This window comes from Ornithodoros turicata, unplaced genomic scaffold, assembly GCF_037126465.1.
Source record: "Ornithodoros turicata isolate Travis unplaced genomic scaffold, ASM3712646v1 ctg00000914.1, whole genome shotgun sequence".
Lineage (NCBI taxonomy): Eukaryota > Metazoa > Arthropoda > Arachnida > Ixodida > Argasidae > Ornithodoros > Ornithodoros turicata.
In genome coordinates this window covers 315401-330544 of record NW_026999416.1, presented here as the reverse complement: position 1 = coordinate 330544, position 15144 = coordinate 315401, and the positions used below count along the sequence as shown (strand labels likewise).

General features: G+C 47.8%; 1 protein-coding gene across 2 annotated transcripts in view; it reads left to right on the top strand.

Annotated features, from left to right (window-relative positions):
• The first annotated feature begins 1229 nt into the window (after positions 1–1229).
• The window catches only part of LOC135375660 (uncharacterized), a 68614-nt gene continuing 54699 nt past the window's right edge, over positions 1230–15144 (top strand). For both annotated transcript variants that reach the window (XM_064608325.1, XM_064608324.1), the window contains exons 1-3: positions 1230–1350; positions 8574–8647; positions 10858–10950. In XM_064608325.1, the coding sequence (XP_064464395.1) occupies positions 1302–1350; positions 8574–8647; positions 10858–10950 (216 nt within the window). In that variant the 5' untranslated portion in view covers positions 1230–1301. The remainder of the gene's footprint in view (positions 1351–8573; positions 8648–10857; positions 10951–15144) is intronic.

The window sequence follows — 15144 nt, the reverse complement described above, 5'->3', positions numbered from 1 at the left end:
AGCGAACATTGAACAACAGAATGCGAAGGTAGCGTTTAAGATTCCCAGCACCGCATACGTTTGATGTCAGTACCGCTCTTTATGAACCGTAATTCGACATGTTCGGCGTGAGAAAAAAGACAGCAATCAGAAATTCCTCTCCCAGAATAATGAAAAAGAGATATTCAGCGTCATTGCTCAATACATTCGGGAGGAAGAAGATAGCAATAGCAATAGCAACTTTCGTTTCAGCACGCTCTAGCTGTAAACACGCTGTTGAACAATACCACCAAGCTCATAGATCAGTTGCGCAAGCAACTTTTTTAGAAACAAAAGGTAAAGATATACAAGGTGAATACTAATAGTGCTATTTCATCACGGGTGCCATTCATTACTTAGTCAATGTTGCATCCTAAAACTGTAATTGTACGCTTCAACGTACAACTTTTACGCGTACGTTGAAGTATGGTGCTGACAGACCGTTCTAGAACTGTCTCTGACGAAGCATTCAAAGCTACACGAGTCCAAACGAGTAGTAAGGCTGTTCAACACGCCTTTGTCTGTGCTTTCGTGTACTCATAACAGAAGAAGCTGTAAGTTGCTCGGCTTGCCGCTGTGTACGCAATTATTCCGTAGGTTATGGGAACAACCACTGCAGCAGGATCCTATTCTTTGAAATACACGCTCGTTCGCTGTTTCACATCAAGAAAACGCGTGAATTCGTCTTCGAAATAGCACCTCTGCCGAACACAACCAAAGCAAGCGGATGTCATGTTTGGCTTCCCTACGGACGGCATAGTGTGACGTCACAGAGCTGTGTTGGGAGCCTTGTGTACCTAGGTGGCGTTGGCTCAAGCATGTATAAGCGGCGCGTGGCCCGAAAAGAAAAAAAGATCAAAGAGAAAAGGCAAAACAAAAGTTTGCATGGTGACTCCTTTTAGACAGTTTCACAGATGAAGCAGGGTTTCGAGTCATGTTAAATCCCACTTCCATGCTCCTTTAATGTGGGCGGCGAAAAAAGTGAGCTGCGCATATCGGAAGCATGTGTGGCGTCCTCTCTCGAAGAAAGCTGCCCAGGAAATCCCTCCATCGATGCTTAGTTGCACCGGGAAAGCGTTGCACACCGTGCCATTTCATCAAAGGTCACTACGTAGCTCACGTACTTTCTGAACACAATCCGCCATTGTTCATTAAACCGTCGGCTGACAGCAGCTCTCCTCGTTAATTTGCGTGATGGAATTGTCTTGGAAGTACTCTTTCGCATAAACTCTGTCTGGGTAACGCACACAGTACATTCCTTTCGCAGTCGCGGGTATAAGAGCATGATTGCCCTCACGATCATCGTCGTCATTCTCACGCATTCGCAGCTATGTGAGTAAAAGCCTCCATTACCGTAGATTGCTCCGGCTTAACCTCGCGCCTGCATCTTCGCACCTCTATAATATAGTGCGTGACGTTTCGGAGCCGTTAAGAGGACGGTCGCATTCGTTTCCCGCCGGCTTCGAAAAGCATAGTGCCATTTCGTGCCTCGCGGGCAAATGGCCACGCAATCGGAAGTCGCACGCGAAATCATGGCGTAACTTGGCTTTTGTTTGATGGAGCAGATGGGAAGAGCAGACGCTGATAAGAGCGGCCGTGGAGAGTACGTCGAAAATCTCTTTAAAAAAAAGAAAACATTAGACACTAGGAACTTAGGAGTGCGCGACATCCAGAATAGGAATGTCGCGATGGTGTGAGAGTGGGGTGACGCAGCCGGAGCTCATGAGGCCGCAGCTGCAGCGCTGATGTTTAAGATTTGTTTAGTAGATTATTCTCGTGCTTTATCCGCATTTTTCTGGTGACAGAGCTAGCCGGGTAGACCGCTGTCCGAGCACACTAGTATCGGTTTGAAAGATGTGCTTTCGGACACGACAGTCCCTTTAAAGCATCACCCGTTTCTTCCTCAGTAAGGGTCACATGGGACACGTCGAGAATAAAATTGACCTGACCGAGACAAACGCGAAAATTGGCCAATGAAGAAATGCGCCGTCATGTCGAGCAGTGGCGTAGTCAGACCTCCAAGGTAGGGGGGGCTCGATACGAAAACTCCCCCCCCCCGCGCTGATTCTGTGTGTGACAACACACAGATACTTGTGCACACTGCAAACTGCGGATGAAAAAAAAAACAAGAAAATAACTGATTTGGACGTTCACAATATGATTAGATGTATGGGCTCTCATGACCAATGAGGTGGTGTCACGAGATTGGAAGTATTTTGAAAAGCTCATACTTTGAAAACCATTCAAGAGTGCCGCTTAGACGCCATGAAGTGCAAGAACTTTCGCGATCGTCACACTGATCTACCCCCCCCCCCCCCTATGTTCGTCTCCTCGGATTTGCACGATTTGTGTTGGTCGGTTTGTGACAGGCAGGGGGGCGGGGCTCGAGCCACCCCTAGCCCCCCCGTGACTACGCCACTGATGTCGAGATATCTGAGGTAAAGGCAAGCAGCGCTGGTACGAACGCATGAGAATCGTCACTGACGATATTCGTACAAAGTCTTAAAAACAGTGCAGTTTCAGATTACCCGAAGGGTTGACGCAGCGACCACTCTGTGTTCGTGTGCGACCTCAGTTGCCTACATTTCTGATTTTACGCGAAATTCAGTGCCTCCAACCTGATTTCGAGTTTAGCACGAAACCACGGATGTGGAGTAGCTCGCAAGCAGGCCATATGCAGGGCGTTTTGTTTTTATTCGTTACGATTTTTTTTTATGGAAGAAGGAGAAGAGCAAAATAGATGCCATTCTAACAGGTGGGTTATACGGCCAACGAACATCCTGTAAGGCATCATATACGACTAATCAGCTAGAATTTATTAATGAACTTGTTAACATGATGCTTTCTGAGAAAAGTTCCTGTGAAATAGCGGTATTGGAGCCAGTCTTTATTCAGTTCCGAATTGAATTGCCAAGAGAAAAAAAAAACGACCATAAAACCTGAGGTACGGAACAGAAGCAGACGACACGACACGTTCTCAAACACACCAACCCATTTAGGGTGCGTTTTCTTATTCCACTCGAGTAGCCAGGGAGTTGGGTAATGACGTCAGAGACTTTATCATCACGTGGCTCGAGAGTAGCCACCTCTGACCGTTATTTTCGAAATGCTAGAGTTACTCTGTGCTCAAAATGGCGGACTGGCCTGACGGGCTAGACGATGTGGAAGTGCTGGTAGACACTCGGTTTAACAACTAACGCAGATGCGTGCACTCCAGCAGATTTAGAAAATGCTCGACAGTTTTTAACCAGTCCTACATTTCGAAATTGAGCACCACCCATATTGTCTGTCAACAGGACGGTTGGTAGCAGACGACGATGCGTCGTCTGCTAGCTTGCGTGTGTCGTCAGAGTAACGACTACCCTTCTTCAGAGCAGAGAGAAGAGTTGCTATTCCTTCGCTACTCTGGCTCATTTTCGCCGCAGAGTTATGACGCCATTTCCGCTAATCTGGCTATTTTTCGCCGGCTGAGAGTAACTCGCAGTTACCAGAGTTGAATAAGAAAACGCACCCTTAATGAGAGCCTACACTCCCAATATCCTCGTGATGGTTGGAAATGGGGAATTAGAGGAAACACTAATTGCCTGGTGGCTTAATCTATTTGTACTCAGCTAAGAGTCGCCCAAACTGTCATATTTTTACAACGTAACAGGCTGCCTGCACCCTTGCACTTCTATCAAGAAAAACATAAAAAATATCCTCGCTCAACTTATTTTGCTGTTCCACCGGGCCGAAACGAGAATTCCGCGCTTTTCGACCGCAGTGTTGTGACTGATACGACAAACTGGTCTGGAGACGAAATCGCCTTTAACATGAACGAATGGCCTTGAAGCCAGAGCCGAACTAATTACTATCACGCCGGAGGCGCGTTGCCTGAAGGATGGCGCGGGACCAGAATTGGCAATGGGACTGCCACATCGTTCCCCCTCCCCATGAAAAACAAAAAAAACAACAATAACAAACAAACCAACAAAACCCTCAGAAGCCAGGGCTGCCAAAACGGCGAAAGGTGGGGCTCCAAGATACCGTTTTGGGAGGAACGAGTCACGGTATAGTAGCCGCTGCGACGGCTGGCGGTTGGAGGGAGTACCGGGGTCCAGGTCACCTGGCAAGGTGAAGGTTCACCTGGCAAGAAGAAGGTGACCAGTGGCGACCAGGGTGAACGGGGCCCTGGATGGACAATCGGTGCCACTTGACGTTGTTGTTCTAAGCCAAGACAGTGGCTCTCGTAGTGCGATTACTACTGGACAGAGCCGTGCCGAACGAAAACGTGTGTGGATGTCGCAAAGTCCGGCGCGACGAACGTATGGCTTTGAAGATGACGGCGGGTCGGTGTCAGAGCTGCCGTAAGCGTAGCTGTAGGGGCGTAGTAGGGACGTAGCCGAAGAGGCAAGGGGGCAGTTCCCCCGCCTGGCCCCAGGCTCCCTGGCTCATCTCACATGGTCGTTTGAATACAATCACGTCTTCTTTCTTTTCTTTTTTTACGTGGTTAGCTTGGGGCGGTGCGTAACGAACTTTCTGTTCCTCTTTAATTTAATGACTGGCTTTTCGTGTGAACAGTTACAGGTGAGTGGCATGGCCTGCTGTACATTACGCTGACTAAGTATATTTATCTTCTATATATAATCGCTGACGGAAAGGGCAGCGGGAGTGGCGACAGCAAGCGTAGTATGAAACAAAAAATCAGGAGCGAGCCTTGGCGCGGACAAGTGATTGCGTTGCCGAGAAACGGCAAAACGTAAGAATTCCGAAGGCATGGGGTTACTGAGCCATAACTCAGCCAAAATGATATAGTTGCGGGCGCATTCGACACCCAGAGCTAGATTAATATCCCGTACTTTGAGTAGCATCCCGAACACTTCGGCTCCCGCCCTGCACTGGCGGCACCCATACGCCCCCCCTCCCGGCCGAGGTTGGTTTGCCCCCTCTCCCCCCATTCTGGACAAAATCCTAGCGGCGCCCATGGACAAGACCCACGCTGAACGCCGACCTCGTACATGTACTGCTGCTGTTGCGCTGCAGCACCGTCGTCTTCATCGCGTATATAAGGAAGGCGTACCTAGAAATCAGTATTCGATCGGATGATAGAAATCTGCTCCGCTTCCTGTGTGTGTGATGGATTAATGGCAGTTGAGGAGTGGTCTCAAAGAACTGAGCGGTAAGGGTAGGGTTGGTGCCGTACCCCAAGTAGGCAGCGGTGCAGCCTAAATCCTCTTTCGACGCGGTCCGAACCCCCGGGAGGACTAACCGAAAGCTGTCGTGCCATTTGAATGGATTGCCATAGGCCATGATGACCGCCTTCATGTGACTATGAAAACATTCGGCGATACTGTTGGCACAGGGGTGATATGCTGTCGTGCGACAAGTGCTGGTACCGAGGAGATCCGTCAGTGATGTGAATAGTCGAGATTCGAATTGCTTGCCTCCATCAGTGGTGATCTGAGATGGGACAACGAACCTTGCGATCCAGGTGGAAACAAAAGTGCGGGCGACCGTGACGGCGGTGGAATCTGAGGCCATCTGGTGCACCGGTCGGTACAATCCAGCAGATACAGGTGATTGTTCAAGGGCGGCAGGGGGCCGACAATATCGATGTGAATCTGCGTGAACCGGGCGCTCTGCAAGGTAAACAAGGGGCGAGGTTAATGACGGAGTGCTCCAAAGCCGATATGCGACTTAACACCTCAGCTGGAACATTGTCCCTTTATGTGTTTGATCTCGGCATTGAATTCCGCTAAGTACGCGGGATGCCGTACTTCCCTGGAGGAACGCCGAGAGCTACCTGAACGATAGCCGAAAACAGAGTGCTTGTGATCTGTGAAGATGGTGAATGACCTGTCCTCTAGGTAGTATCGAAAATGCTTGACGGCCGTGAAGGCAGCGAGGAGTTCAAGTCCAAATGTACAGCGGCGCTCTTCTGTGGGGGAGAGCTTTTTCGAGAAGAACGCGACAGGTTGCCACTGACCCTCCAAGAGTGCGCCGATGGCGTGGTTAGAGACATCCACTATTAGAGATGTAGGTGCATCCATGACAGTGTGGATCAAGGTAGTTGCCTACGCCAGTGCTTGTCTGGTGTCGTGTCTTGCTCAGACCGCAGTCAGTTCCAAAACACTTTATTGATGAAGATGACACTCGACCTTTACACATGCGCCACAGCGGCGACATCACGTCTGGCTTCCTGAAAGACTTGTAAGATATCGGAGGACCAGGAAAGCGTCGTGGCTCCAGACCTGGTCTGCCTCAGGAGCGCCTCAAGGGATCTTAGAATAACGGCGCAGCCTGGAATAAAACGCCCGTAAAATCGATCATTCCCTAGAAACCGCGGAAATGGGTGATGGACGACGGCAGTAAACAGGACTTCTGGAGCCGTTTACTGCTGTGAGATACATTATGGGCGTTCTGGTTCTGTCGGATGGTGAGGCTGGAAGGACGCCGACCTCCTCTCCGTTGTCGACAAGAAAATTGTGCTTGTTGCAACAATTCTTGATGAAGAAAAAGTGAAAAACCCGTATGCGGTGGGGGGTTCCGGTCGCCAAGCTAGTAACCCCTGGCGTAGTTTCCCTGCCATGCACACGGAGATTCGAATCGCCGTGCTTTGCGACCGAAACGGCTGTGGAGCCAACAAAGGTGGCGTCGGCGCGTTGACGTTGAGTAGAACAGTCGGGGCCTCAGGAAGTGTGGTCGTGGGGTCCGGACCGCTCGAGGATGTCTGCGATGCGGCAGACTTCTTCACGTAGAGAGGCTAGGTCAGAGCTTTCCGCTGCTGACACAGAGGGTGCTCGCTGTGACTGAAGGTGCTGAAGGAGCACTTGATGAAGGTGAAAAGCCATGCGTGCCTTCAAGCGCTAACAGCGCAGACAAGCAGCACGAGTCGGAGCACACTCTATTGCCTTATACCCTCGGATAGCCAATCATGCAATATTGGTCTCTTCCGGAACAAAAAACCAAAGGGGCTGCCAGGCACACGTACACAGAGAGAAAAGGGGGGACTGGTGTACCGAAGGGGGGAGCAAAGGGATGAGGGGTGACGTTTCGAGCGAAGGCTCTTCTTCAGACTAGTAGGAAGGAATGAGGGGGATATCGGGAAACATGTTGTATATATCGCCCAGCCCGCTAGGGGGCTAACACGAGATCCGTGTCACAGGGCGGTATGTTACAACACGTGCCGACAAACTAGAATCCTAAAATGAGTCTTTCATTTAGGCCTCCGGGATGAGTCGAGTTGACGTGGTAGATAAGGCGGCTTTCTTCACGTTTACGGGAATTAGACATGTCGCTCGAAACGTCACCCCTCATCCCTTTGCTCCCCCCTTCGGTACACCAGTCCCCCCTTATTTTCTCTCTTCCGGAACAGACCGTGCCAGCTGGACGGCAAGAGGAGGTTTTGAGAGCAAGAGCTCACGAAAGATCTTGTCGTCAAAGGGATCCGTTCCGAGGATTTGTTTCATGTGTTTGACGAGCTGTGAGGGCACGCGGTCCCCCAAGGGCTCCTTTGAGATGAGCTCGTGATGAGCTCGGAACAACTCTGCTGATGATAGCACGCTTAAGGGTGTCGTAGGGACCTTGTAATGGAGGGGAGCTGATGACGTCGCTGGCCTCGGGTGGCACGTCCTCGCAAAGGACGGAAAAGACGGTACATGATGGTACCTAGTCAATTGGGTAGTGATGCCGCCTAATGCGAATTGCGATTCCGCCTGTTGAAACCATAGGTCGGGTTGGGTCCGAATAAATGGCGGCAGACAGACAGCGAAATGCCCAACGTCGGCCGCGTTAGGTGAACCTTCCATGTTAAAGTTCGAATCATTTCCGGGTCACCACTTTACAGACAGAGAGCCTGTAAGTTTCGGTGAAGCGTCAGCGAAGAACTGAGCTCATGATTTATTGAGCGAGCGGTTACACTCATTAAAGTTACACTCCAAAGGATTACCTGGAGCGAGTTACCTCCACTACCCCCACGCCCAACATTTCAGAGAGCAGGGGGAGTTACCTGACAAAGGGGCCAGAATGTCTCGTTCGACTCGAGTAAGCTGATGTCACCCGGAATGGTCCCTTCGTTTGAGCTGACACAGACTCTAGCCACATCACCGCAGATAGCCTAATATGCAAAGGTGAAGCTGACATCTTAAGTAAAAGCCGCAGCGGCTTTTGCTCTTATGCATGGTGGAAAGGAGGACAAGTAAAACCGAGACGTGGGGGGGGGGGCACTCAAGTGACAACACCTATCGCTTTCGGGTATCGGTTACGTAGATCGCTATGTGGACCCCACCGCGCAGTTTCAGAATATTTGGAGAAGTGTGGCGGTAACGCCCGAAGTAACACCCAAGGTGGCATGTGCAAAGCGACCTCATTGGGATAGTCAGGTAACGCAACCCCCGAGTGGCTCCGAAGAAGCTACAGTTCATCTTCTATCCTCACCTCACTTGCTCCGTCAATTCCCTCTTGTGTCGAAGAGCTGTTAGGGCGCCTCCTTTCCTTCTTTCCTCCATGCTCTTATATCTTCAAAAGGACGGAAACTGCTACCTCGTCTATCACTAAGTGAAATGATCACCTTGTAGGGGATCCGGTCAACGCATGCATCAAATATGGATGCACAGAGGATGAGATAAACTTCCTGGAAAAACGCATAGAGGCAAGTAACATTTTGCACATACTTTGCGAATGAGCACAGAGCAAGCACGGAAAAAAGCACAATAGACGAGTTCAGAAAATCACAGAAAATCACACTTAGCGTTACTTTGACCTGTGGCAGTTTACTAATACGAAAGAAACGGGTGCCCTCCAAACTGTTCCGATTTCTTCTCTACGGGTGCATTGTCCACGACGTGTCAAGGTCAGCAAAAGCGAAATGCGAAGGATTATGCTTCGCTTCACCGCTCGCAAGTAAAGAAAAAACGGTTGAGATCATGAAACCGTTCAATTTGCGAAAAACCACTTCTTCAAGTCTGACGACCTGCTACAAGTGGTCAAGAAGATATCAAACACAAGCCACAAATGAGTAGAGCGAAAAAGGTTGAGAAGAACACAAACAAATATACTACAAAGGAGATAGCTAGACAAGATGCCTAGAACAACATATGAATGAACACAGTCAGTTACAGAGCACAAAAATACCCTTAGGTGTTCCGAGAATTAGGGCTCGAGGACGAATGATTCAGAACAAGGAGCAGCACCTGCCTGGTAAAGAGCTGCTCCGTGCCCCCAATCCTTCATCCTTAAGCCCTAATTCCCCGAACGTCTAAGGGCCTTTTTGTGCTTTGTACCTAACTGGCCGCTGTGACCATTCATATGTTGTTCTACGGCATTTTGTCTAGCCACCTCCTTTGTAGTACATTTGTTTGTATTCTTGTCAACCTCCCTCCCTCTACTCCTTTGTGACTTGTGTTTGATATATTCTTGACCACTTGTAGCAGGTCCTCAAACCTGAAGAAGTCACGAAAGTCTCGTTTTTCGCAAATTAAACGGTTTAATGTTCTCATCCGTTTTCTCTGGTGAACCTTTATCGCCGGAAAATTGCCCAGCATGCAATGCGTGTGCAAAGAGCACCGAGATTTTCTGAGCTCGTCTATTCGAGTGGGCAAATACGCCGCCTGACTCAGATTTTCAATGTAAGTCAGGAAGTAAAGCTTTGAGTGATTGTAAAATAAACAGGAAGCAACCGAGTGTAGTTCCCACAGTGCGCAACCTTTACGTGTGTCTACTTTTGACACGAATCGAAGGTTCATTGTCATTCACGGAGAGATAAGCTACTCAAAACCATCTCCCAACAGCACAATGTACTGAAAGTCGACTTCAATGGGGGTGGACGGTACGTGTCTTATCAATGCTCTTTAGTTTCACCAGTCTGTTCAAGGCCCTCCACATACCCGTGCACCCCCATTGCACTTGACTTTCATCACATTGTGCTGCTTGGGCTGTTTCCCAACAAGCTGCTCCACTTCCAACCTGGGTTAAAGGTTTCAAAGGCCTGCTCACGTGGTGCGTGTTTCTGTGAATATCGCGCTGCGTAAAAACCCCTCATGCCCACGCAGCGTGACAAAAACAAACAAAAAAAAAACGCCCCAAACGGCATGGGGCGCAAATACCGCTGCTGCGTGCACAGTGGATTCGGTGTATGTGCTTTACGAAGTGTTGGCAACATTCCCCTCTCCTTCCCGTTTCCTCCTGAAATGGTTGTTTGTGTGGGCGTTCGTTGGTAATTGATTTGCACTTGCTAAAATTGACCCTTACGAGCGAAAGTTGTTCTACTTGGAGAATGGACGTGATTGGTAGCAAAGATATTGCTTTGTATATTGGTTGCTATTAGTTGCCCGTGAACTGACTGCTGCGTGAATTATCAAACCTGCTCTGACACAGTAACTCACGCACGACGGGCAGCTGCGACGTACAACATTTCGCGCTGGGCGTGAAAACTCAGCTTTTAGGCAAGAAAAACGCAACATGCGGGCCGGCGTTGCGTTTCGCGGATGGGAATCAACCCGACGTATGCAGGTTCGTGATGGCACGGTACACCTGTGTAGTGCACAGTATACGTTGCGTGTTACTCTTTCCTTTCCCAACATCTTTTTCTTTGCCACTGTTGGCACATGGAGCACAATCGGAGCGTATGGGTTCGAATCCTACTGCTGGTACATTTCTTTCTACTACACCCTTAGTAAATTAAGGCCTTTAGTCCACGTGTGGAGCTGACGGAACGTGGGGTTGCCGCTCAGTCATCGAGACCAGAGAGGCGTACTATGCGCCACCAGGCACTTATCTCATTATTTTCGGCAGCGCCGACATTCTCGCTACGTGCTAAACAGCAATAATAACGTTTTACACGTTGTTTTCTTCCTTTTACAGTACGAGGATCGCTTGCTCACCTGCAGCTTCTTTCGAAAACCTGGGAGGGATTGTCCGTGCTGGGACACTGAGACAAGAGGGTCACAATGCTGGGTATGTTTCATTGCTGCTGCTCTCTGAATATGCAGGCAGGGACGGTTCTTCACACTTGAAGTGCGCGCAATTTAGTTCATTGGGTAATACTACTAATACTACTACTACTAGTAATACTACAGTGCCTACAAACAGCGTACGCCTGCACAGAAGTGCACCTTCGTACATTACACCAGGCTGAGGTATTGGAGCACTTCCTGTCTAGAGTGACTAAAACTTGGATGAAAGAAATCAATGTCATTGGTGGAAGCATTAAAAGATGGTTGTATTCGTCAAGAGGGTGACCGTCAAGCAGGCATTGCTTTAACATAGGACCGAGCACTGTGTCGAACAGTACGAAATGGTGCATGAAAACGTAAAAGGTAAATGATAGACTCTGTTTATTTGTTTATTTATTAGTGCTACAGAAAATCAGGAACACACTTGAGATAGGGAATCGTGAGGGGAAACCCTGTTAAACGGCCCCGCATGGAAACATATTATTCAAATACATCTTATGAGGGAGAGGCATTACAAAGGTAGTTGCCCGCACATAATGAGACAAGGAAATATACAAGATGACACACATCAATACATACAATATGCACAAAGGGTGTATGTTGCTACAATGAAGTAATGAACATGAAGACATGAAGAAATGGACATATCATTGACCTATATAAAGAGATTAATGCCGCTATTGAAAGTGTAATTCTCACGAGCGCTTGAAAGCGAGAAAACTAGTCATCACAAGTTCTAGACTAGATATCACAACTTAATCTTACACAGAAAGCGTTCAGATGCGCGCTGCATATCAGCAAGTGGGAATCTTCGAGAACAGATTTTCAAATAACGTTTAAAAACTGCATATAAACGTATAACATTACTTTGCCCAACACAATTCCATGCAACTGACCCAAATTCTAAGACAGGTAAAAGAAGGGATACAAAAAGAGTCTGCAAACAACCTGGTCTGCTCAAGTCACGAGTCATTCTAGAGATAATACCAAGAATTCGGTAAGCTTTTTTTACAACGCGTTCCACGGGGACATTAATTGAGAGACGATGACCGAACCAGATCCCAAGGTCTCTGATAGCGAACAGTCTACATAGCTCTGTGTCATACAGTTGATAAACAAAAACTGTGGGGTTTACTTTGTTAGTGAACGACAATACTTTAGACTCTCCTGTGTTCAATACGAGCCCGTTGTGAAGGCACCAAGTAGCAATGGCATCAACATCGGCTTAGAGCAATACACAATCCGATATATCAGATACAGCAAGAAAAAGTTTCAGGTCATCGGCAAACTTGAGAAGTTTAGCCGAGCATACTATGTGATCCACCTCACTGATGAAGACATTGAACAATAATGACCCTAAAATGGAGCCTTATGATACACGTGACTTTGCAACGTAATTTGTAGAGAAGCTGTTACAGACCACTCACAGTATTCAATTTCCCCTCTAAGTAACTGACAAAGCATTGACAAAACCTGAGCGCATGCCATAATGCCAGAGTTTGCGCACAAGAAGCGGCATAGCGGTATAGTGGCATCTGCTTAATTGCATGCATTGAACTTGGCACAAGACTGCACACGAATGACATATTGTCGAGATGGAACTGTAGGTGGCGCTGGGGCAGAGCTCAAGAGGAGATGCGGAATGATCCGGCGCGACAGGCGCCTGCTTTCCTACGTGGGAATCGCAAGATTCCTGAATAAATACCGCTGTCTGTGTCTCACATGTTGGGGATGTGTTAAAATGCGCTGCTTAGAACGCTGATAAGTAGGGCCCGGAAATTTAGGTTCTTAAAAACGATAGAAACAGGCAGGCAATTAGGCCCTCAAAAAGAGATAAATTGTAATAAAATACTAAAATAGGCAGGTTAATCTGGTGCACTCTTTGATTTTCTTGGTACTTCAGATTGCTACGGTACTGTACATGCTTTGACTTGTACACGGATACCGAGGATACTGCGGATACTGCCTAGAACCACGTGATAATGAATACTACTTTTAGTTTTCCGCCCTCAAAGATCTTGAAAGGCCAAGAAAGGCCCAATATCTTGTTCAAATATACATGAACCCCTTCTAGCAAACCAATGTGCTGAAGGACACCAAACGAGAGAGAGAGACAGAAAAAAAAGGTACAAGCACGCAGCAACGAAACACAAAATTCAGCACTCAGCATGAGACTAAAAGATGCGCTCGCATTTGAACATCTAAAAGAGGTTCTTATGGCATCTAAAAATGTTCAAAAAGGCCACAGTTCAATAGAGTCGATGAAAAGACGCGCAACCCTGAAAAAGTCGCATTTAGGCATTTTCAGGCAAATGCCTAAAATCGCGGGCCCTACTAATAAGGTGTGAAAGTTGGCAAAGCCTGCTGCACTGCGAAACGCCCAGGTCGCGAAGTTGTGAAAAGAAAATCTCCTCTGTGGGCTCGAAAGGGAAACACTGCCTCCTTTGTTCCAAGCGAGATTTTGGTTGCTCTCATTTGAATATTAATTAGGCGCCGGTATAGCTCTCTTACCCCCTATCTCTTCACATTACATCGAGGAAATAAGGATTAAAAATGAAAAATAAAAATTCCTGCCTCCAGAGCTCTTGGCTATCTGAACGTGCAAGTGTGCAAGAACGCAGCATTAGGGCGGGATAGCCCAATACGTATTGACGCCCTTCGCTTATTCATTGGCATAACCATTACAGGAGTTTTCCACCAAATTAACAGGTGCGAGTGATGTGGTGTTGGCGGGCCTCACACTCGTGACAGCGAAATCTCTATTTTTTTTTCTTAAAACCAACCAACCAACAATCCCTATAATTTTTGCGTTATATAAACGCGGTTGTCATTCAGATCGTGTGAGTCTGGGAGAGGTTTCGAGGTTTGATTCGTCTGCTGTGCAGGCATTCATTAAATAGTAACCACAGCTGTGTGGCGGACCTGACTCTATGTGAAGTGATTTCGTTATGACTACATATAAACTAAGTTTTTGGTCCACATGCTTTGTACCCCAGAAAACACGCGTGTTTTACAAAGAACGTTCGTAGATGGTGGTAGCATTTTGACTTGAAATCACGTGTTCCAATGACCACATATGTGAAAGATAAAAGGCAAGCCGGTCGTACGGTCAGATGAAATGAGAGGAAAGCTTGAAATTCACACATTAGGAAAAAAAATTCCGTGTCATACAGACAACAACAACTTTATGAGAAGTGGGGAATTTTATCGCCGGGGGCGATACTCTACCCCATTGCTGGAGGTGAAGCGGGGAGTGAAGTAATGAGTCCCGTCACTGTAAGGATCCAAGTCCTGTGACGTCCAGAAAGGTGAAGAGAGCCTTGAAGGCAGAGCGTTGGTGTGCTGGATGCGGCCATGGATCAAGTAATTTTGTGAGAGAGGGGGGACGGGAGTCTAGCTGGTTGAAGGATGCGGAGAGTACGGATCGGATTCTACGCGTTCCATATCGTAACCTCCATTCTATACTACTTCTGTTTAACTCACCGTTCAATGACTTCGAATTGTTAGCACAAAACCCATTCTATAAATAACTGTGACATCGTGATACTTGTGATAAAAAACTGTTACAACATTGACCTCATCTCTCGGTACGTCTTGTTTGACATACAGAATCGCAGTGACAAATATGATATCACAGAGGCGGAGTGGGATCCGAATACCTGAACATATGCACGTTGCCCTGCAAAGAACGCTGGCGCACGAACTAGAGAAGTCCCAAAGTCATTTTCATTCATTTTGAAGTCATTTTAAAAGCTCAAATGTTCAGAAAATGAGCCTTCCAATAACTTTTTCGAGGACGATGACCACAGCGAAAGCACGCGCTCAAGCCGCGCATCCCCACATAGGCAGTTTACTGTGCAACCGCATGGTAGCGACCTGTTTGATCTCGAGGCGAATAGAGTCCGTAATAAAACGAAATCTCATTGTGAAATTTCTCCAATTCTATCGTCATCTTAATGCGAAGCGGAAACCTTTCTTACCGTCTCCCTTCTGCGCAGTTCTAGTTCACGTGCACATACAGCGCTTTGCTCTGAAAGCTCTGAAATGATAGACTTCACCGCTGTTTTGCCGCCCCGCTGTACGAGGAAGCAATGAAAAACAACACCGGTTTGCGGTGCTGTATCTCTCCGCGAGGTCAACGCGACTCTCCCGCAGCCGGTCAAGCGCGAGCTGCAGCTTGTCTCAGTGGGCTCCA